The following is a 23,953-nucleotide window of genomic DNA, read 5'->3' as shown; positions in this document are numbered from 1 at the left end:
GGGCCTTCAGAGGCTCCCCCACAGTGGGAATGGAGCCAAGCCCACTGTGTGTCCCGAGGTGTGAAATGGGCCCTGGACAGGAAGAAAGGCTCCTTAGGAATCACTTTTCAGAGTTAGTTCCCATTTGCTACCTGGCGCTGGCCTGGCCGTGGCCACTTCCTGTCCCTTCCAGTCTGTGCCTGCTCCTGGAGCTGGAAAGGAAACAAGAGGAGGATTCTGGGAAAGGTGCAGGGTCTATTTTTTCCTTCAGCCTCCAAAACAGCTCTGCAGGCATGACTGTGTAGATGCCAAGAAGCTGCCAGAAGGAAGGCGAAAAAACAATCTCCCAGATCTGCAGTTCAGACCTCATCAGGGTAATAGCTAATGTTTGTCAAGAGCTTGTCATCTGCCACACTGAGCCGTGTGGTTTATCTGCAGCCGCTCATGAAATCCTCCAGGAACACTCTGGATTTCCCATTTTACAGATGAGGAAATCGAGGCTCAAGAGATGACGTGACTTTGGGGCCAGCCTGGTGGTGCAGTGGTTAAGTTTGCACATTCTGCTTTGGTGGCCCAGGGTTCACCGGTTCGGATCCCAGGCATGGACCTACACACTGCTTCTCAAGCCATGCTGTGGCAGGCATCCCACGTATAAAGTAGAGGAAGATGGACACGGATGTTAGCTCAGGGCGAGGCTTCCTCAGTGAAAAGAGGAGGATTGGGGGCGGATGTTAGCTCAGGGCTAATCTTCCTCAAAAAAAAAAAAAAAAAAAAAGAGATGACGTGACTTGCCGAAGGCCACAGGCCACTGAGAAGTAGAGTCGGGTACCAATTCCTGGCCCCTAGCTCTCATCACTTGGGAGGGAGCAGAGATGTGGGGAAGCGTGTATGGCCCAGGCCGGCTGGTGGGGGTGGCACTGCGTGTTCCGCTGGATTCTCAGCTCTGCGCATTACTCTTGGGTTATAGTCTTCAAGTGGCCCCAGACCACGCCCTTGGCCCACTCACTGTGTGCCGTGTTCCCACTGTTCCAAGCACGGGATGCCCAGGTGCCCAGTCACCTCCCCTGCCATCAGCAGCTCAGGGGCTCCAGGGGCCAGGGGGGTGGCTGCGCTCTTCCTGTCGTCCGCCGAGGCGTATTAAGCTAAACATATCAGACCTGCCCGGCTCCCTCCCCGCTTCCTCCGGGGCGGACTGTGGCTTTTAACCTGAGGTCCTTGGGGAGTCTGTGAACCCCATGAAACAGGCGACAGAGTTGTGTCTGTGTGGCTCTGGGGGGAAGTGGACCCCCAGTGCTCATCAGATGTGGTCTATTGTGTGTAAATCATACTTCAATAAGAAAATCATAAAAGCACTTATGTTTTTTTAGGGAAATGAAAAACAGTGACTCCCTGGTAGGGAAGGAACAAACACATCTGGGAGGCCTGGGGGGGGGGGCCAGTCCCCACAGGCTGAGCTCTCGGGGCAGCCTCTGGGGACAGTGGGCTGGCGTCCTGAGCACAGCGGTCAAGACCATGGGAGGGAGGCCCAAGGGACCCCAGCTTCTGGAACCCTCCCACCTTGGTAAGGTGGGAAAATCCAGGCGTCTGCTGCCCACCTCCCTGGGTGCTCTGTGTGGAAACGTGCAGAAGGCGCTGGGGAGCAGGGCACCCGCTGCTCAGCCCACGCTGATCTTTTGGACTCTGTTCCGCTGGCCCCGTCAGCTCACCATTAGCAATAGCCTGGGAACAGTGTTCATCGGGCTTGCCCTGAGCTGCCTACTCCAGGCTGCAGCCCTCTCTGAGCTGCCAGTTCCACCCCTTTGGAAATGTGGGGTTGACCAGATGGTCTTGGGTCCCTTCGGCCAGCTGTGCACAAGGCAACAGCTGCTCATGGGCACTTTATGTCAATCATCTTCCCATCCTCCTAGGAGCCCAATGGGACTTTTGTGACCAGTTTACAGATGAGGAAACTGAGGCTCAGAGGTGCCGAGTGTCTGCTCGAGGTCACTTCGGAGCTGAGCATGGAACCCAAATTCAAAACCAGAACTTTCCGTGGTTGCCTCTTTTTCAAGTCCAAGAACGAGATGGCCTCTCCCACGTGACATAAACCCACATGATGGAGATTGAGACCAGAACAGTCTGTATATGTGGGAGAGACGACACCGCTACCCCATGACCTCGTTAATAATGTTCCGCCTACTTGTTTACTAAGTTGGCAAGGGAAGACTCAGACCTGGAGGCAGATAGGATTGGCTCTGGGTGATGTGGAAAGTTCTAGAATTGTGAGCTACCTTGGCGAGGGGGCAAGCTGAGTGATGGGCAGTGTGAGGGGGTGGGGAACGCTGGGAGGAAGGGGAGGATGGGCTCCCCATTTCCTGGGGTCTTACCCGGTGGCTCCCATCTGTTTGAGAACAAGAATCGTGTTTTCTCTGCATGAAAGCAATTGGCAGTCCCCTCCAGGACTCCCAGCTCCGCAGATTAGGAGTAATTAGATCCTGCTGCATCTTTCTTTCTCGCCTCCCCACCCCCACACTGGCAGGATATTTTTTGTGAATTAATGGCCCCCAGAATGCAGCAGGGAATTTAATCAACGCTCAGATATGCCACATGGCCCAGTCAGACAGACAGAATACCTCGCATGTTGATAAGATGCTTTTACTTTTGCAAAGCACTTCCGTCTCTATGATCTCAAGCCGAGGGCACGAGGCGTTTTCAGCTCAGAAGTGCCCACTTGCTGCTTTGGGAAGACAGGATGGGGCCCCTTCTGCCCCTGCTGGTGAGACTGGACAAGATGACCTGGAGGAGCCCGGCCCCAAGGTCCTGCCAGCCATCCTGTCGCCTGCTCCAACTTTATTATTAATTCATAAAGCCAGAGGTCGAGTTGGGGATTTCCGCCGGTGGTGGCAGCCACCTTAAGCGCTAGGACAAAGAGGCCCTTTGTTGTCCCAGCAGTGTGACCTTTCTGGACAGGCAGGCTGTCAGAAGTGGGTCTTCCGTTCTCGGCTCAGTGCCCTAGGAGGTGAGAAGGAGCGGTCAGATCTCAGGGCCCAGGTGCCTCCGGGAGGGCGGGCAGGTGGCCAGGCAGGCGACATCAGCACTGTTGGTGTGGCTGAGTCACCGACAGCGATGGAAAGAGAAGGCGGCTGCAGTGAATGACTTTCCTGGTGTCTCAAGGTTGGAAGGGACTTCTTGCCAGGGTCCCAGTGATCAAAGAACCCCGAGAGAGCACCCAGCACTTCGCAGGGCTCACCCACCTGCTAGTTCTCAGGCATTCTCTTGTCTTGTCCTCACCTGCATCCCCCGAGACCTCAGGTGGAACCCCACGTGGGCACACCCTGGCCTCCCATCACCTAGGCCTTTACCAGCAGGTGGATGTGGGCTCGGATCACGGCACTGCCTTTTAGTGTCCAGGCAAGTAACTTTGCCTCCCTGAGACTCAGTTTCCCCCTCGGTAAAATGCGAATGTGTCACAGGGCTGCTGTGAGAATTAAATGAGAATTTGAGTAAAGCCCCTGACATGTTGTAAGTGTCAATGGTTGTTGGCAGGTACTAATCATTTTGCTTATCAACCTTTGAGAAGCTGGCTACATTTCTCCTCTTTAAGGGCATTCTAGAACTTCTTTAGTAGTTCATTCTATTTTTGATACGTCTGCTATCTTTCATGTGCCTAAAGTTCATTATCTTGTCCTTGTGCTGATGGTCAGGGACATTAAAGTGCTTTAATTTGTAGCTCTGTTGTATTTTTTCTTTCCTTTTAAAACCTACCTATTGGTTATTATTGTTGTTTTATGCAGATACCATTAATTCTTGCAACTGTGTTCCTTACAGATTTAGTTTTCTTCTTAATAATACACTTTTCCTTAGATTTTTGTGTGAGTCTGTGAGTTGTCAGCTTTGTCTGAAAATGTCTGTATTTTGCCAGCGTACACGGGTGACGATTTGGCTGGGTATAAAATTCGAGGTTGTTGCATATTTTCTCTTTGTTTTTGGTCTCTTGTTGAGAAGTCAGCTCTTTTGTCTAATTGATATTTCTTTGTAGAAATCTGCTTTTTTCCCCTCTGTTTTTGAATTTTCATAGTTAGTGTTTTTTTACCATGCTGTATCTCAATGTGGATTTATTTTATTTATCCTGCCTGTGAATGTGTTAATGGTATTTCTGTCTACAGACAACTCGTGTCTTCCATCATGAAAATATTATCTTTCTCTTTCTCTTCTTCCTCAGTAATTCCTGTTAAAAATATGTTGGGCTGTATATCTGTCCTGAATGCCTCTGAACCTTTCTTCTGGATTTTCTATCTTTTTATTGCTCTGTGCTGTATTCTGAGTAATTTCCTTAGGTCTTTCTTCCAGTTCACGAATTCTCTCTTTAGCTGGTACATCTTTGCTGCCTTAAGCCGAGTATTCAGTTTTTTAATTCCAATGACTTTTTAAAAACATTGCGTAAGTTCTATAGAGTTTTCAAATTCATCGCTGTTGTCATAAAGCACTGTTCTTTTGTTATTTGTGATAATTTAAAGCTTAATGTAGAGTGTCTTCTGTTCTGCCTTCTTGGGGTGCGATTGCTTTTTTTATTTGTCTGCTGATTCTCCCATGCGGTGGTTCATTTGCTTGTATGGTTTGGTTTTTGATTATGAGCTCATCTTTGACTGAGCTGTCTCTCCGTGGTTTTCACATCCTTCCAGAACAATCTTCAGCTCCAGATTTATGTCGAGGCCCAGCCAAGTGGAGATGGGCTTGCCTAAGGGACCTCCCCCATGAGAGTCCCGTATGCCCTGGGTTATGGAGGTGCCTCACGCAGTGCTCTGCATCCATTGTGCTGGGTGCCTTAAGGCTTTCCCTGGTCTGGAAACGCTTTTTACATTAATTCTCAATTTGGCTTTCCTGTACCCCAGAGGCTTGGGTTTTCCAGCCATGCCTGGTACAGTACAGGCTTGGAGTTTTGGTTCATCATGGAGGGCCCCCTCCCCTGTGCCCTGCCACCTCCTAGCAAAGTCGGTGTCCTTTTGATTCTTCAGGCCAATGGGAACCACTTTTTCTGGCCCATCTTACGTGGAGAGGAAGCCTTTTGTGCTCCATCTTTTGACAGGAGTCTCGCTTCTAGCTCAGACAGACCCAAGGGCGCTTCTGTCACTCAGTGTGTTGGAAGCCCCCGCCCTCGGCTGTCAGAGCCTGTAACCATTCTGACTCCCCTGAGCCACCCCAGCAGAACCTGACACTCTTGCCCTCCTGGATTGGGGTCCCCTCCTCGCTCTGGCCCCTGGGGGTTTCCCTTTCTTTCAAGCTGAGTGGTCTACTTAATTTTTTCCTATCTTATCCAGGGCTCCATGTATCTGTAGCAGGGTGGGGAGTCTGTGTTGGCTCCAAGGAAAGGAACTGGAGCTCTTCACCTAAATGTCCTACCATAGTAAGCCCCACTACTTTCAGGAGGCCCATCTCCACTTGGTTTGGCCTCAGCATAAATTAGGAGCTGAAGATAGTTCTGGAAGGATGTGAAAACCAGTTCCTTAGATGCTCTGAAAGACACCCGCTCTCCAGAGCTTTCCTGATTAACTGTTCCCTTTCCCCTTCCTCATCTTTAGTCTTTTTATTAAAATGGAGACATCGTTGTCTCTTCCGTTACATAAATGGCATATATTCGTCATCCCAGTCACTTCTCAGTTTTGGCACACAGCATAGAAAATGGTTATGAGAATAGATCCTGGAGTCACAGACCCGGATTCAAATCCCAGTTCTGCCACTCATTGCTGTGTGACCTTTAGCGAGTGACTGGACCTCTCTGAGACTCAGTTTCCTTATCTGTAAAATGGGTGTGATAAGCACCCTAGGGGCAGGCAGTGTTGGGAGGACTAAATAAGGTAACGCATGCCAGGCATTTGGCTTAGCTCCTGCCTGAGTGAAGGCCACACATGGCAGTTATCGTTCCTGCTATAAGGCAAATGGAAAGAACCGAGCAGAGCTGGGGGAGGCAAGCATGGATGTGCAAAGCACAGACCGTGTGATTTTGAGAGCCATGCTCGCCCACTCGGACAGCTTTCCAAGTTGTCTCATTGCACATGAGAGGAGGCGATTTCTAAAGTCAAGTCACTTCACTCTGCCCCAGCTTCCCTTCAGTCTTGAGAATCAGAGGGTGTATTCTGTGTAGGAACAACCCACAGAGATACTAATGGGGCCCTCCGTCCCTGAGATGGAGATAAATGCCATCCCCATGCTGTGTGGACCCAGCACGGCTCCTCCCAGGACCTCCTCGGCTCTTATACTTACGAAGTGGCTTGAAGTTTGCGTGAAAAGCGTTTGGAACCCCTGGATACAAGCCGGCAATTCATCTTCTTGTTGCTGCTTCGGAGAATAGAATTAGATTTGATGCCTCCTTTCTCAAGGCCAAGTGCGCCCAGGGGCATCTTTGAACACCTGGCAGCGAGGCCTGGTCTATAATGTGTCCATGTTAGGCACGTGGCCTCCCAGGGGAAGGCGGACGATGGAGGGAAGCAGGCCTCCAGCACCGCGGAGCATCTTGTGTGCACCAGGCGTGCAAAGGTGGGGGTCCCTTCCAGGCTTCGGGGGCCTGGCCCTCCGCTCTCCCTCCCCAGGCCCAGGATTACTCATTGCTTTGGCTGGAGCCCCAGGTGGCACGCCACAAGTTGCCTCTTCCCTCCCCAGCCTGGAGACAGCGGAAGAGCCGAGGAGGTACCATGGGGATTGTTGCTTTAGGAGCATCCTGACAATCGTGGCAACTCCACGGTCCTGCCCCTCCACCAGGTCCAGCGCCAAAGGAGCGTGTGACTTTTTAAAATTGGGACAAAAGTCACATAACATGAAATTTACCACCGTAACCGTTTTAAATTGTACAATTCAGTGGCGTTAAGGGCATTCATAATGTCGTGCAAACATCACCAGTATATTTCCAGGACATCTTCATCACCCCAAAAAGAAACTTCATGCCCATTGTCAGTCACTCTTATCCCTGAACCCACAGTCCTTGGCAACCACTGATCTACCTTCTGTCTCTATGGATTTGCCTGTTCTGGAAGTTTCATGTAAATGGAAGCACACAATAGTGGCCTTGTGTGACTGGCCTCTTTCACCAAGCATCATGTTTTCAAGGTCCATCCGTGTTGGAGCAGGTCAGTGTGTCATGGCTTTTTGTGGCGGAACAATGTTCCATTGTGTGGATAGACCACATTTTGTTCATCCATTCATCAGTTGATGGACATTTTTCTGTTCCCCCCTTCTGGCGATTGTGCACAGTGTGTCTGAGACTTTGATCGTTTTTTTCCTCGTGTGAACAGCCTCGTGAGGGTGGTGCTATTATTATCTGTGCATCGCAAGGAGGAGGCAGCAGCCTCAGGGAGATGGCTTAGTAGGACGTGATGCCGGGGTTGAACGAGCATCTCCTGGCAGCAGTGTTGTTAGCTCGCCTTTATCCCTGGCCTGGCTCACCTCTGTATCCCGGGACTTCAGCTGATGCTTGGGTTGGGTCCTGGCCAATCTGTCAGCCCACGGCAAGCAGGAGAGCTTTGGGGGGGCCCTGGAAGCCACCGAGACCTTCCCAGTGATGCCACTTGGTGTCCTGCGGCCTGCATCCAGGCTGGTACCACTGGCGTCCTGGGGATCCCCCGCAGAGAGGAGCAACATGCTGCCCTTGTTTCTTCAAGTGGGTCTTGAGTCCCTCCCCTCCCTTCCTCTCTCCACCCTCACCTGGACTGCTCACCTGCAGCCTCTCAGCAGGTTGCCAGCCCCATCATCCACATCCGCCCTCCATTCTGTCTCTGGGCACACGGGATCTTGTTCCTTCCTTAGCATCCTCTGTAAACTCAGAGTGAAGTCTAAATGCCTTAGCTGGGCGTGTGCGACCCTGTTCCTCGTCTGCCTTCCACCCCTGCTGGAGAACTTGGGGCTCCCTGAGCTCTTCCCACTCTGCCAGCCCTGCCCTCCCCCACCCGGCCTTCAGCCTCCAGGATCCCATCAGGCATCACCTCCCACCCCTTCCCATGGACTGGAAGCCCAACTTTAACCTCGGTGCCCCTTGGCAGGCTGACACCGCATTTATCACCCTGGATCCCAGCGAGGTGACATGCATCTCCAATAGAGGAGGACTCTGCCTTTTGCATCTGCATCCCCAGCATCTAGCAGGTGCCTAGCAAACCAGTGGTACTCAGTAAATGTCTCTTAATGAATGGCGCAGGCATCTGTCAGAGGGTTGAGCAGATACAGGTGGGCCGTGGGGAAGTCCCTCAGGCCCCCTATAGCCCTGAAAGCCAGCATGGATTCTGGAAGGATCAAGTGATCTTTTGTGTGCCCCTCGCCATCAGGCTGGGACCCCTGGGAATACAGGCTTGCGTAGTCCTGACCACCCCATAACGGATGGGAGCGACTGCTGATGCTCCATTTCCGCCTGAGTCAGGGGATGGAGGCTGGACCTCGAGGGGCATTCCAGGCCCATTTCTCTGCCCCCAGTGTCTTCCTGCCTCCTTCCTGAGGATTTTCTCTGACCCCCCCCATCTGTGTGAGTCTCTTCCCCCAAGCCACCCCTTGCTTAGACACGGCGGAGCTGCAAGCTGGCCCCCAGCCTGACGGGTGAGGTCAGGACCAGGCAGAGACCCCCTATTCGTTAGCAATCACTCCTCCTGATCCCGGCTCCTGGCAGCCACGGATCTGCCTTCTGTGTCTGTAGATTTGCCTACTCTGGATGGTTCATATAAATGGAATCATACACCGTGTGGCCTTTTGTGTCTGGCTTCTTTCACTTTGCGTCATGTATTTAAGGTTCACTCATGTTGTAGCGCGTGTCAGGGCTTCATTCTTTTTTATGGCTGAATACTATTCCATTGTACGGATGGGCCACATTTGTTTATCCTTTCACCTGTTGATGGGCATTTGGGTTGTTTCCATCTTTATAAAGCTGCCACAAACATTCGTTTGCAGGTTTTGTGCGGACGTGTGTCTTCATTTATCTGGAGTATATACTTAGGAGGGGCATTTCTGGATTGTATGGTAAATCTATGTTTAATTTTTTGAGGAACCCCCAAACTGTTTTCCACAGCGGCTGCACCTTTTACGTTCCCACCAGCAACGCATGAGGGTTCCAGTTCCTCTAAGGCCTCACCCAAACTTGTCATTTTCTGTTTTATTTTTCATGATAGCCATCAAAGTTAAAAATTATTTGATTTAAATATGATTACACAAGTAATCTCTGGTCATTGCAGAAAAGTTAAAGGATAGATAAGCAAAAATGAGGGGGAGGGGCGGAGAGGAGAGAAATGTCCTGTACTTATATTATCTGGAAGCAATTTACTATTTTGTTGTAATTCCTTTCCTGTATATCAATACATGTGTGTATATCAATATGTATGTGTATATCAGTATGTATTTGTATATCAATATGTATATCAATGTGAACTTTCATGTAAATGAGATCTTGTAGCTTGTTGGTTTTCCACATCATGAACATTTTTCTATGTTCTAAATATTTTTAAAATATATCTATTTTTTGGCGAGGAAGATTGGCCCTGAGCTAACATCCATGCCCGTCTTCCTCTGTTTTGTATGTGGGACGCCACCACAGCATGGTTGATGAGCGATGTGTAGGTCTGCACCCGGGATCCCAACCTGTGAACCCTGGGTCGCTGAAGCAGAGCACGTGAACTCAGCCACTACACCACCTGGCTGGCCCCTTAAAAATATTTTTTAAGGCTGCATCGTATTCTGTCTTCAGGATGTGCCAGGATTTATTTAACCCGTTTCCTGTGGTTTAGCATTTCCCCCATTTTTTACTGTTCTCAACAGGCAACAATGATTCCCTCTGTTTATCTCGGTATACTTATCTCAGTTCCTCAGGATTGGTTCCTAAGGATCAAGTGGCTGGTTCAAAGCTCATATACCAGCACTGTCCACTACAAACACCCTGCGAGGTGGAATAATTTGAAATTTTCTAGAAGCCATATATGTAATGTAATTCTGAGTCTTTCAGTAGCCACGTTTAAGAAAAAAGAAACAGGGAAAATTAATTTTAATAATATATTGTGTGTAGCCCATTATATCTAAAATATTATTTCAACATGTAATCAATATAAAGCTTATTGAGACTGTTTACAGAGACAGGTTCTTTTTTGTATCGAGTCTTCAGAAGTCGGCATGTATTTTACGCTTCGGCTCATCTCAGCTGGGACTTTCAAGGGCTTCATGCCACGTGTGGCTGGTGTCTATTGAGTGGCACAGGCATACACTTTTTTAAAAAACTTTTGATACAAAGTGACAGTCACCCCCGCAAAGGCTGGGCCAATTAAACTCCCACCAGCCCAGGGGAAGGGTGTGCATTTCTCTCAGGTTGAAATCTAAAACCAAAGAGAGCGAGGTCGAGATGCCGGACACCAAAGCAGCCAGTCTGCCCTCCTCCCCATGGCAACTGTGACCTCACGGGGGCCGGAGGAAGGGCTCAGAGTAGGCAGCAGGGAGAGTGGAGAAGGTTCCATCCTGGGAGCCGCAGACGGGGCCTTGCACAGTCCTGGGTGAGGACACAGGCGCAGGTGTTATCAGCTGCCCATGGGACAGACCCGCCGGGGGCCCAGGGTCAGTTGGGGGCTGGAGCCGAGGGTGCGGGTGGTGTCTTGAAAGTCAGTACCTGAGGCCGTGCTCCCTAAGCTGAGCATGGAGGTCTTGGCTCTGGGGTCTGGGTGTGGAAAAGGGGCCCAGAGGTGGAGGTTGTCTCCCCAGCCCTCTGCTTTAATCGGGTGTGACGGGAAGCTGCGTGTGCACGTGAGTGAGTGCGCGTGCACTTCTGATGCAATCAGCTGGGAACTCCTCCTTAGAGACCCTGGTCTATGATGATTCCTCCTCTTCCTGTCTGTGACCTTGGGCAAGTGTCAGTGTCCCCATCTTTAGAAGGGGGATAAAACCGTCCCCACGTGATAGGATTGATGAGACAGTTATGGGAGCCAGGGCTTACCAAGAGTAGGGCTGAGGGGCTGGCCTGGTGGTGCAGTGGTTAAATTCACACGCTCTGCTTCAGTGGCCTGGGGTTCACGGGTTTGGATCCTAGGCGTGGACCTGCAACACTGCTCATCAAGCTGTGCTGTGGCTGTGTCCCACATACAAAATAGAAGAACATGGGGGGCTGGCCCCGTGGCCGAGTGGTTAAGTTCGCGCGCTCCGCTGCAGGCGGCCCAGTGTTTCGTTGGTTCGAATCCTGGGCGCGGACATGGCACTGCTCATCAGACCACGCTGAGGCAGCGTCCCACATGCCACAACTAGAAGGACCCACAATGAAGAATACACAACAATGTACCGGGGGGCTTTGGGGAGAAAAGGAAAAAAATAAAATCTTTAAAAAAAAAAAAAAAAAAAAAAAATAGAAGAACATGGGCACAGATGTTAGCTCAGCAACCATCTTCTTCACCAAAAAAAAAAAAAAAAAAAAGTAGAGTTGAGCACAGTGCCCAGGACACAGTAAATGCTCAATTAATGTCACCTCTTGTGGTTGTCATGATTATGCATGTAATTTATTTTTTAGTGGCTTTACTAAGATGTAACTCACACACATCTCACCCATTTGAGGTGTACCATACTCAGCAGTTTTTCCTATAATCACAGGGTTGTGCAGCCATCACCACTATCTAATTTTAGAACATTTTCCTTCCCGCCGAAAGAAATTTGGTACCTTTTGCAGAGACCCCCATTCTCCTCCCTCGGCCCCAGGGAACCGCTGCCCTGCTCTCCATCTCTATGGATGTGCCTCTCTGAGCAGTTCACACAAGTGGACTCATGCCACGCGTGGCCTTTGTGCCTGGCCCCCTCACTCGGCATGGCGTTTTCAGGGAGCTCGTCTTCGTAGGGGTGGTTTAGGATCGCCCGTGTTTGGCTGTGATTACTGCTCATTATTTCTCATCAGATCAGTGTATTTTTTTGACCTTCAGGTCAGAGCTGGGAGCTGCCTGTGATCACCCGAAGGGAGGCGGTGTGGGGTGTCAGGAAAAAAATAACCACTTGAGAAACTAACTAAGAACCAAAGAAACCCCACACGTGTTCTGCCAGACGAATTGGGTTTAAGGCCTGGATCTGCCTCTCTCAGGTTTAGTGACCTTGAGCAGGTGACCTACCCCACAGAGCCTCAGTTTATTCTTCTGTAAGATGGGAGTAGCCCGTCCCTCATAGGGTCGTGGAAAGGATCAAATAAGAATGCGTGAGCCTGGGACAGGCCTTAGCCAGTGAATGGCTCTCCAGTGCCGGTGTTTCTGAGATCCCTCAGCTGTCCCGAAGGGGACCCTATTGTGTGCTTAACATATTCATTACATGACTAGTAGATATACTTTGTATAGGAGGCTGGCCCCGTGGCCGAGTGGCTAAGTTTGCACGCTCCATTTTAGCGGCCCAGGGTTTCGCTGGTTCGGATCCTGGGCGCGGACATGGCACCGCTCATCAGGCCACGCTGAGGCAGCGTCCCACATGCCACAACTAGAAGGACCCACAACTAAAATATACAGCTATGTACCGGGGGCTTTGGGGAGAGGAAGAAGAAGGGGGAAAAAAAAAGAAGGTTAGCAACAGATGTTAGCTCAGGTGCCAATCTTAAAAATATATATATACTTTGTATATTAGAGAAAATTTGGAAAATATAGATGAATCGAAGCAAAACAAAGTCCTTAATCCATTTATTGGAGGTAATTGCTATTTTGGGGAAAATCAAGTCCAAATTTTCTTTCATAACTTATATACATTTGTCTGTATTTATATATTTTCCCCAACATGTGGTCACGCTGTTTTTCTAGGAAGCTGTTTGTAGACAACGTTCTGTGTAGGATGTAATTTTCATGTCAAATACACAAGGGTCACTTTTAAAGGCAGCGTGCCTCTTTTTTAGTTGCCTGAACGTACCATGAGGTGGCCCGTTGGTGGTTGCTGGGCACTTGGGTTAAGTCCGGTTTTTAAGCTCTTATAAAGAATGCAGAGGGAAACACATTTGTGTATTCATCTTTTTGTACCTGCTTGGTTTATTTTTTCAGGATAAATTCTTGCCAAGTGGAATTACTGAGTTTTTTAAGTAAACTTTTTATTGCAGTAGCACAAACAGAAAAGTGGATCAGTTATCAGCATACGGTTCCATGAAGGTTCTGAGAACACAACTGTGTAACTCACTCCTGGATCCAGAAAGAACATTGCTGGTACCCAGAGGCTGCCTCCCCCCGCCCCCCTCCCCTGTGCTCCATTCACATTATTATCCCCTCCTCAAGGGTCACCACTATCCTGACTTTTTAAATTTTTAATTAAGACTTTATTATCACCATCATCATCATTATTATTATTAGAGCAGTTTTGGGTCACAGCAAAATTCAGCGGAAGGCATAGAGAGTTCCCATATACTTTCTGCCCCCACGCATGCGCGGCCTCCCTCTCAGAGTGGGACATTTGATACAATCAGTGAACCAGCACTGACACGTCATTACCACCCAGAGCCCCTGTCTTACCTTAGGGCTCACTCTTGGTGTTTACATTCTGTGGGTGCGGACAAATGTATAATGACATGTGCCCACCATTATAGTGTCACACAGAGTAGTTTCAGTGCCCCAAAATCTTCTGTGCTCTGCCTGCTCATCCCTCGCCCCCCCCCAACCCCTGGAAACCCCTGATCTTGTTACTGTCGCCGTAGTTTTGCCTTTTCCACAATGTCATATGGTTGAAATTGTACAGTACGTGATCTCTCCTGACCTCTCACACTGTGGGTGAGTTGTGCCTGTTTTTGGACATGACGTAAATGGAATCATGAAGTGTGTGCTCTTTCAGGTCTGCTTTCTTTTGCTTGTTGTTATGTTTTTGATACTCACTCAAGTTATTGCGCATATTTATTGTTCCTTTTCGTTGCTGTGTACTATTCCATTGTTTGGATAGCCCACACCTGAACACTTTATCCGTTCTGCCATTGCTGGGCATTTGGACAGTTTCCCGTTTAGGGTGATTCACATCGCACTGCTGTGAACATCCTTCTACATATCGCCTGCTGAGCACAAGTATGCATTTCTGTTGGGTACGTACCTGGGAGTGGAATTGCTGGGCCATCAAGTATGTGAATGTCCTTGCTGACATCCATGTCATACACATGACCATATTTCCCTCTAGAAAGCTGCCCTCAGGGGTTACCCAGCCTTTCCGAGTGTCAGCTTCGACATCTGTAACATGGGGATACAGCCCCCTCCCAGGGGGTGAGGAAGACATGAGCTGATGTGTGGAGATGTGCTCCTGGCACACAGCGAGCCCTCAGTACCGGTCGGCATCCTAATGAGTACTTGCCAGCCAGCACCAGCCTCTGTGTGATCGTAAGCACTCAGAGCTGCAGTTTTCAAATTATAAAACAAAGACATGACTGCTCAGTCATAGGGTTGTTTGATGATGGAGTGAGAAGGTGCCTGTAAGCGTTAATATTGTGCATTTCGTAAAATCAGCACTCACGTGTGGCTGGAACCCTTAGAAAACCTGGAGCCCACAAGGTCCAGTCTTAGCTGTGGCAGAAACAAGGCCACCAGCCAAAAATGATCATTAAACAACCCCTCGTGTGCTTTGGTTTTCTGAAACTATTGGGGGAATCAAAATGCCTTGTCGACGGCAGAAGTTCTCAAAATCCCATTTCTTTTCCTTCGCTTCTCTGCTGCACCAGATCCCCCACACGTTTCTCACTACAGGGCCCTCACGTCTCTTCCAGCTCCCGCCTAAACCAGCCTCTCCCCTCTACACTCCTCCGCCTCTTCATACAGACTCTACAAATCCCCTCTCTCAGCTGGGGAAACAGCATCTTCACGGATGGAGAGGAGAAGGGCAGACAAGTGGATGTGGTCTCCTTAGTGGGCTGGGGAAGGAGAAAATCGCCTGGTTCGTGTGCGTCCTGTCCCGGGGGCTGTGGATGCTGGGAGCAGTTGCATCCTTGCTGAGGGAGACAGCACTAGCGGCCCCAGAGCCGCGTTACCAGGAGGAACGGGAGACCCTCTGCTCTGTCCTCCTGCACTCGGTTTTGCTGTGGGGAGAGACGGCCAGAGAGTGAACAGACGGGGGGCGGGGATGAGGCAGAGGGGTCTCCACCTCCCTCCCGTGGCTCTGAGTTCGGTGGTCCGTGATGCCCTTCTCTCTGTTGTCTTTCTCCTCTTCAGTCTCATCAGACCAGATCGAGCAGCTCCACCGACGGTTTAAGCAGCTGAGCGGAGACCAGCCCACCATTCGGTAAGATCTGGAGCGGGGTTTGGTGTTGGGTGGGTGGCGGCCCTTGGGATTTCTCTGCCCATTCACCCCTTTCCCTGAGTGCAGGTGGCTCTGGAAGGGCCCCTGGGTTGCCCCCTTGCCTGAGGCAAACCTGTACTTGTTTTAGCTCTTCTGGTCCCTTCTGGACAAGATGTTCTCACCTAGGAGGGAGGGAGCCACATCTGCTCCTACTGGGATCGGGAGATTAGAACCAGAGCGAGGACAAGGGTGGGAGTGAAGAGCTCGTGGGCCCCCCCTGCCTTGCTCTGACTCCTCACACGGAGCATGCTGCTGGCCTCTGTGCTTGGAACCCCAGACACACACTGAGGACCTGTTAAATGCCACCATCATGCCCACTGCTGGGCACCCAAAGATGAGTCAGTTGTGGGGCAGCTGGATTTGGGGGCTCCCATGTTGACATGAGGCCCCACTCTCGACTCTGCTTCCTCTGTGCTAGTAGTTCCAGCCTCAGGTAAGATGGTGGGCAGCAGCCTCAGATTTCTGTCAAGGAAAATGCTACATTGCAGGGTTTTTTGTTGTTGTTTTTTTTTTTTTTTGCTGAGGAAGATTAGCCCTGAGCTAACACCTGTGCCAGTCGTCCTCCACTTTATATGTGGGACACTGCCACAAAATGGCTGACGAGTCATTAGGTCTGCACCCAGGATCTGAACCTGCGAACCCAGACCACCAAAATGGAGTGCCGAACTTAGCCACCACGCCACGGCCCCTGTGTTGTGTTTTTAACCTTAATTTTTAAGAAGCTATGTAGGTTACTTTTTTCTGGGGAAGAATGCCTTGAACTGTGTCCCTAACCCCAGGAGAGTGTGTTCAGTCTTAGATGGTGGTGGCGTTATTTAGATCGAGGTGAGTGCCGTGTCCTGGTCAGCAAGTTGATCATCACAGAATTGATGAGGAAGCTTCAGGCTGAATTATAGCAAAGAGTTTCCCACACAAGTGAATAGTTCTCTACCACAAACTTTCTAACAGATGTAGTTGCCTGAAGTAAACATTTCGAGTCTCAAGGTTACGGTCTTGGGACTTCAAAACAAACCCTCTCCTCGTCCAGGATAACTTCCTTCTCTTTAGTAAACAGACTGAAGTTTCACCTGGGTTTTATGGACCCTGACATGTCAATAGCCACTTCCTCTTGTCTGGACAAAGGCACATTGTTAATCCAGTGCAGTGTATTCTCAAAGCATCCATTTCAGATCCTGGCGGTCTCAAGGTTCTTGTGGCCTCTGGTCTCAATTTGATTGTATCCACGGCAGAATTAAACACAATCAGGATCTACACCTTTTAATTCTACTCATCTCAGCAAAAAGCCACCTGCTTCTCATTGACTCAGATGGGGTCACGTGCCCAGATCTGAGCCAATCACCATGGCCAGGGGCCAGAGATGCAAACTGTCTTTTCCCAGGGCTGTGAGCGAGTGGGGCTGGGGCATCTGCCCAGCTTGGCCGGGGTGGCGGGTGGAGTGGTCTCCCAGGGCAAGGTGGGCTCTCCTGGGGCCGTGGGCCGAGGGGTGAGTGCAGGTGGGAAGCCCTTGAGGTGGAACAGGAGGTGACACCCGTGCATGCTGGATGTTGGAACGTGGAGGTGCCAGAGCATCCTTCCTTCCTTCGCACGTGTTCTGTGCCAGCGGCTCGACACTTGCACTAGTGGACACGACCGCATGCAGCTCACGGTGGGGTGTGTGTGAAGGGGCGGCCCCATTTAAGCTACGCCCCCAGCCCTTTAACAAGCTGCCTTGGGCTTCTTGTTGTTATGGGTCTGGGGTCTCTGGGTCTCGGCTGGGGCAAGGCTTTAGGTTCAAATTCCACATGCATTTAATTTTCAGACTGGAAGGAAGCAGAAGCAAAAACCCAGACTTGGGAGACAGCTTGTATTCGAATCCTCCGTGTCACTGGCTGTGTGACTTTGGGCCAGTTGCTTTGTTTCTCTGAGCCTCTCTCCCCGTCTGTAGAGTGAGCATGGTCGTTGGGGTTTGATTTGAGCATGACAGATTAACAGATGCGTGCAGGACGACTCTGCTCCGAGCTGGGTTCCTTGGCGTTTGGCAGACAGGACTCTCCTCCTTCCACTTGTCCGTGAGGTTGTGAAACCCGCCTTGAGATGCCCAGGCGGTGGCCGTCTGTTCCTGGGCTGGGAGTGGAGGTGGGGAGTGCAGGCACCGTGTGACAAGGAGGCTACAGTGCCCTTGAAGACCCCTCCCCTCTGAGCTTCCAGCCTCTGAGCCCCTGTGTTACCCAGCGCCTCCTCTTCGGCCTTTGCAAGGACGTCCTGAGACTTGGGTTCTGCAGCTTAAGTGTGTGCGCGAATCACCCAGCAGTCTTCCTAAAATGCAGCTTTGGCTCCAGTGGGGCGGGGCCTGAGACTCTGCATTTCTGACAAGTGGTGGTGTTGTGGGTCCCTGGACCACACTGAGCCTCCGGTCCTGGGGTGGCGAGCACAGTGCCTGAGTCATACTAAGTGCCCAGCACATGCTGCTGGTCTCTGTCCCCCACCAACCAGCCTGAAGCCCCCACCCGGTCCCCCAGCTGCCAGGCCTCAGATGTCTGTGACAGAGTTCAGAGCCCCCACCCCGCTCTCCTGGAGCCTGGAGCCTCCTCTTGCCCACCTGTCTCTGACAAAATCCAGCACCTCTGTTGGGTCTCAGGGAAACAGCACTTCTGCAGGACAGTCCGTCCGGCCCTCCCTCCAGACCCGGCCGGCTCCCCGACAGGCTCTCCAGGCCCCATTTCTTTTTCCCTGTAGCCCTCAGAGCATTTGTCATCACATCGGGTAACATAAACACCTGTTTCTGCCTCCCCCGCGGATGGTGGGTGCAGCGTGTGCCTGAGTCACCTGGGAACCTGATTAAAACACAGGTTTTGAGTCACAGGTTTGGCACGGGCCCTGGGACTCTGCATTTTTGACAAGCGGGGGTGGTCGTGGTCAGGTGGGCCTCGCCCAGCACCAAGGACAGCGCCCAGGGGGCCCTCCAGGCTCGGGGGGCTGCTCCCCGCGGGCACTGAGCGGCTCCTACGCCCACCCTCAGAGGCCAGGCCAGGGCTTGGGAAGTGAGGGCTCTGCCCCCCAACCTGGGACCCCATCGGTCCCTCTCCTGCATGCCCACCCCAGGACCGCCATATACATGGCCCTTCCACACCCGCCCTCGCACAAGCCCCGAGTGCACCTGCCCGGACCAGCCAGCGGCCCCGCTCCCCAGCCCTCGGGGGCTCCCCAGCGCCCTCCAGGTCGTGTCCACGCTCTGTAACCGGAGCCCACCAGGGTCTTCAGATGCTGGCCTCTGCTTTGCAGAGTCTCCGTGTGGACTTCCTCCAATGTTCCCCTCCGGCCCCTGCACCCCCACAGCCTCCTCCCAGGGGTGCCCCATCCCAACATTTACCGCACAGAATCTTAACTGCCCCCCCAACCTCTCCTAACAGACTGTGGGGGGGGGGGGGGCAGGAACTGGGTCTTTTTCTCCAGTTCTAGTGCTGAGCCTGGGGCTTGTAACATAGCAAACGCTCTGGAATAGTTGGTTGAATGAATGAATGAACGAGCGCATGAGTGAGCAAAGAAGTGAGGAACAAGTGAGTGAGTATAATGACTAGAGAAGTTCTTTATAACCCGTCATGCATGGTGTACACGAGACCCATTGTTGTTAATGGGACTTCCCTCGTACGGTTTACGTAGTTCCGGTGAAGGAATTCATAGGAACCGTTCACAAAGATAAGCTATTATGATTCGAGCATGTTACTTCAGTCTTATAAACCCCACTGGAAGTAGTGCTAGGAACACCTGTTCTCTCCATTTTACAGATGGGAAAGTAAGGCTCAGAGAGGCCATGTACCTGGCCCCGGGTCACACAGCTCAGACGTGGCGGAGCTGGGATTTGAACCCTGTGCTGAGATCCCTCTGTGAGGAAGCTGGGGGCATTGCCCTGACTTGTAGGTGACCTCTGAGGACCTGTCTCCCCACTCTGCCATCTGAGGACCCTCTACCCTAACGTCCTGGGGTGGTGGGGCATAATTTCCATCACAGCCACCCCTGTTCCAGTGTCTCAGTCTCTCCTGGGAGGTTAGGGTCGGCTGCACACGGTGACAGCCAGGCCCGGCCTGCAGGAGGGAGGTGACAGACCGCAGTAGCTCTTATGCAGTAGCTCTTATGCAAACGGGCGTGCAGGAAGTGCCTCCTTCTCCCGGAACTGCAGGGCCTGGAGAAGGGCCCCTGGGCTTTCCTGCCCATCCTCCCAGGGCGGGCGGGAGAAGGGGCCCTGGGCTGTGATTGGTCCCCGGCGCCATCCCCACCTGCCAATGATTTCCTGGGTGGCCCCAGGCTGGGTCTTCAACCCCTCTGATCCCTGGGGCCATCCAGGGGCTGTCCAGGGGGCCCTGAGCAGGCTGGGCTTTCAGATCACAGAAAGGGTTCATCTCTTGAGCATTGAGAGGCCTGTTGGTGGGAGCTGGCCAGGTTGTGGGGACGTTCCCCATGAGAAAGGTGTTGACCAGGGTTCCCTGAGCAAGGCCCCCAGCACCCCAGTCTGTGCAGGGTGAGGGGTGCAGCTCCCTTCGCCCCTCCTGCTCAGAGAGCCGAGGTGCCTGGGAGCTGCTTAGATCCCCCAGGGGGCTTCGGAATCCCTTGAGGGCACAGACTCCTTAGAAGCAAAGTGGCTGTTCAGACCTGCTGCTTCGTCCCCAGTCTGGGAAGATTTGTAAGCCGCTGAGCGAAGCTCTGACTTGCTGAACTTGTGACTTTGATAAATTGAATATAGCTTAAAAAAATAATCCCACAAGGTAGAAAGTGCCAAAGTTGATTTTAATCTCAACCCACCATTTCTGGCCAACATTGGGTCAGGTTCCTCGTCTTTTTGAAAATCATCTGGCATGTCCAGGGGGGGTTACCCTGAGGCCTTGAAAACCATGCCTCAGGGCCCCTCACTGGAGGGGTTTCTTACAAGGCCCAGCGCCTGATTTTTAAAAAAAATTCCTAATGCTGCATCCTTTTTCTTGAAGAGGGTCCCCCAATTATATATGTTTCAGGACCCCCAAAACCTGAGTGCACCCGGACCAGGGAACCCTGAGTTCTGAGGCCTCTTGGTGGCACGCTTGAATAGGAGCTTTCCTCTGACGTGTTCACTGAGGACCCACGCTGCAGAGTCTTCTGTCTTGTCCCCAAAGCTTTTCTTCTACCGGGGAAGACCCTCCATGAGGAAACCCATTAAAGCACACTAAATTCAGACAGTGAAGAAAATACAGTCAGGCTTCTCGCACTTTTTCTTTCTTTAGTTGGGAAACTTAACTGGTGAGTGTGTCAAACAGCAACATTTAACTTCCTGTTGGCACTGTGACGGGCTCAGCAATGCCCGGAAACAGACGCCATGGGATACTCCAAACCTAGTGGTGCAGGCCCCCGTGGGGCCTGGTGGGACAGAGCCATGCGGCGAAGACATTTCTAGATTCCTCAGACCACCCAGGGTGGAGCGATGCCTGGGAGGAAGGCAACCACAGACGTACACGGGGGGAAAAAAGGAGGCAGGGGTCATGGTTGAAGGCCACCAGGGCGCAGAGCACCGTTCCGATGGGCCAGACACCAGCGCCCCCTCAGAAGTCGTAGCTCTAGGTCCTGTCCCGTGACCCGCGGCCGCGTTTCCCTTGCTTAGGGAGCTGGAGGTTAGCCCCACCACGTGCATCGACGGGAGCGGCGGCTGCCATCCGCCGGATGCTGACGTGTGCCAGGCTCCGGGCTGACTGCTCACCTGCGTGTTCTGAGGGTCTCAGGAGCCCTGTGAAGTTCACACCATTACCCCATTTCACCGAGTAAGAGGCTGAGGCCAAAGAGGTTAAGGGTCACACAGCGGGGCTGGGGTTCTGAAACAGAGCTGGCTGACAGAAGAGCCGGAGCGCCACACGTCTGTGACCCTGTGGCTTTTCTCCAAATTAAGTCGCTTTCTCATCCATTCACTTTGCTTTTAACCTGTCAAAGAGCTAAAAATTTACAGGATTTTTTTTAAGAAGTCCTCATGACAGTGAGCCGCGGCCTGCCCAGGGTGTCGGGCAGTTCCGCTGGCTGTACTTAATGTGTCCCAGAGCTGACAAGTGCCCCCTGGACAGCCTTGCTGGGATGATCACATGTATTTGAAAAGGGAGACCCACAGGCTTGTACACCCCCCCGGGAGCCACAGGGGCTCTCGCCTCTGCTCCCTCCGGTGAGATGCTAGCGTGAGGGCTGCTGTGGGAAGGAGGACCTGGAAGGGGTCGGTTTGGTGTGAAAGGATGCCAAGGGGTCCCCCAAAGCAGGGAGAAGCTAAGTGGTCCTCGATTTATTAGCGGGTGCTCACATAAAGACGTTTTAGAGATTCGTTCCTAGGAAGTTTAATACCAACTCAGTCCTTATTTTCAAAAGCAGGTTGTTAAGGGCCTTCCGCGAGGATGCTGAATGAGAAGTCAGGCTCCCTCTGCCTTGTGGGGGGCTTTTGTTCCAGGGTGTGTGTGTGTATGTCTGTCTGTCTGTGTGTCTGTCTGTGTGTCTGTCTGTCTGTCTGTGTGTCTGTGTGTGCGCACGTGTGAGTGCCAGGGAGGTAACTAGCCTAGCAGCAGTTCATTACATGTCGTGGTGAAAGAAGGAGGCAGGGCAGAGAGGGCCAGTTCGGGATGGGTGGTCAGTGAAGGTGCCTCCGAGGTGGCCCCGTAGGCGCTGGGAGCAAGATGGGGAGAAGGAGCCGGTGTGTGAAGAGAGGAGGGAAGGGAGCCGTAGGCAGAGGGAGCCGCCAGTGCAGAGGCTGGGAGACGGGCCATCGTCAGCCTGGGTGGGGAGTGATGAGAGGAGAGCTGGGGGGCAGACCACAGAGACCTTCCATTGTCTTTGAAATAAAATACACATTCGTGACTCCACCCGGAGGCTGACTCCCAAGTTTACACCTCGGGCCAGGACGTCTCCTCCGAACTCCAGACTCCGGTAGCAACTGCCCATCCACTTGATGTCCAGAAGGCATGTCACGCTTAACGTGTCCCCCAGGGAGCTGTCCTCCCAGACGTCCCATCTGGGCTGCGTGGACTCTCAGCTGCCTTACCGCAGCAGCCTCCTTCCCGGACCCTTGCTTCTGTTCTCACTGCCCCCGCCCCACACCGTATAGACCTGTGGTAGTGGATGGGGGATCTAAAATGGCACGTCTCTGCTCAAAACAGTCCATCTTGCCGAGTGAAATATAGTGAGAGCCGCCGAGGCCGCTCCGTGTCCCACAGACCCCATGTGATGGCCCTCTGCCCCTCTGACCTCCTGACCGTCTTGCTCTTTCTGCTCCAGCCACGTGGACATTCTTGCTCTTCCTCCCTCAGAGCTCTAGAATGCACTGTCCCTTCTTTCTAGGATGCTTTTCCCTGGAGCAGAGTTTCTGTTGGCTCTTGGGGCTGGAGAATTCTGGGGGGAGGGGGGTCACGTCCTGTAGGATGTACGCAGCATCCCTGACCTTTGCCCACTCAATGCCAGTAATTCTTTCCCAGTGTCACGGCCAGAATGTCTCCAGACAGCCCCACATGCTCCCTGGAGTTGAGAACTCGCCTCCTTCAGGTCCCTGCTCGTGTGTCACCTTTGCCGTGACCTTTCCTGACCACCCCACTGCGGTCTTTGTACTTTGCTGGTTCGTCTGCAAAGTGCTCGTCACTGCCTGGGAGACTGTTTTCCTTCTCTGTTCCGCCAGAATCCCAGGAGGGGTCGTGGCCGTCCCATTCACTGCTGCTGCCAGCACTGGAACAGTGCCTGGCACGTCAAAGGGGCTGGAATGCTGGTTGCTCCCCACGTGTTAAGGAAACCACAGGTGTTGGGAGGGCAGCTGAGTCCTGGGAGCAGTTATGGGAGGGGGAGAAAGCCTGTGTGTGACGAGGAGGAATGATGTCGGTGATGCTGCCCCAGCTTTTGAATGAGGCATTTGCCTGTGGACAAGAGGACCAGGCCTTTCTTGTCAGAACCTTTTAGCAAAGGCATGGGGATGGGAGAGCCAACTTGTGCCTTTAGGCCATCCTTAGTGCTTCTCCAACATTAACTTACACACAAATGCCCTGGGGAGCGTGTTAAGACACAAGTTCTGATTCAGCAGCTCTGGGGCGGCTGAGACTCTGTGTTTCTCACGAGCTCCCAGGTGATGCTCACGCTGCTGGTCCAGGGACCGCACTTGGAGCAGCTCGGCTCTGCCTGGGAAGATGCACGCTGAAAGAGATGTGGTCCCTCCTTCACGAGTCCCCTGGGGCCCCAGCTTCCCGAGTGTCTACTCTCTCACGGCCCCATGTGGGAAACGTCAGATGCTGAACAGTACGGGGAGGTGGGGTCGGGAGAGTCCGGCAGGCGCCCTGCAGAGGAAAGACCCCAGTGGCCTTCCTCGATGCTGCAGGGGGCCCTGGACCAGCAGGGAGCAGGGAGGCTGGCGTCCCAGGCTGGGTTGGGGCCTTGCTGCCTCCTCAGCTCGGAGGTCGGTGCGCCCTGGCGTGGCTGAGGGCAGCCCCAAGCCCAGAACCTGCAGAGAGAAGTCTGCAGTGGAGCTGAGCCTCACACGCTGCCGGAAACCAACCCACACCTCGGGGCTGAGGACGAGCCCGCCGGCCCACCCTCGGTGGTTTTTCAGGCTTTTCCTTCCCTCGTGGGCCAGACGCTTATCGTACCCTTGTTCTGAGTCCCGGATGGGGCCTCTCTGGGCTGGGTGGGAACAGATGTCCAACAGAGATCTCTCATTCTCTCTTTATAGTAAAAACAACATGCGACTCGAAGGCAGTAGCCAGTGTGAGGAAGTCCCCAGGGTGGTTAG

At 52.4% G+C, this 23,953-nt stretch overlaps 1 protein-coding gene across 1 annotated transcript in view; it reads left to right on the top strand.

Moving 5' to 3' along the window:
• TESC (tescalcin) overlaps nt 1–23,953 on the top strand; it is a 46,128-nt gene that overhangs the window by 4,411 nt on the left and 17,764 nt on the right. Inside the window, exon 2 of the mRNA XM_046641026.1 lies at nt 15,087–15,156. Within this exon, the coding sequence (XP_046496982.1) occupies nt 15,087–15,156 (70 nt within the window). The remainder of the gene's footprint in view (nt 1–15,086; nt 15,157–23,953) is intronic.

The sequence above is a fragment of the Equus quagga genome, chromosome 15, assembly GCF_021613505.1.
Source record: "Equus quagga isolate Etosha38 chromosome 15, UCLA_HA_Equagga_1.0, whole genome shotgun sequence".
NCBI lineage: Eukaryota > Metazoa > Chordata > Mammalia > Perissodactyla > Equidae > Equus > Equus quagga.
This window is presented reverse-complemented; position numbering and strand designations above follow the sequence as displayed.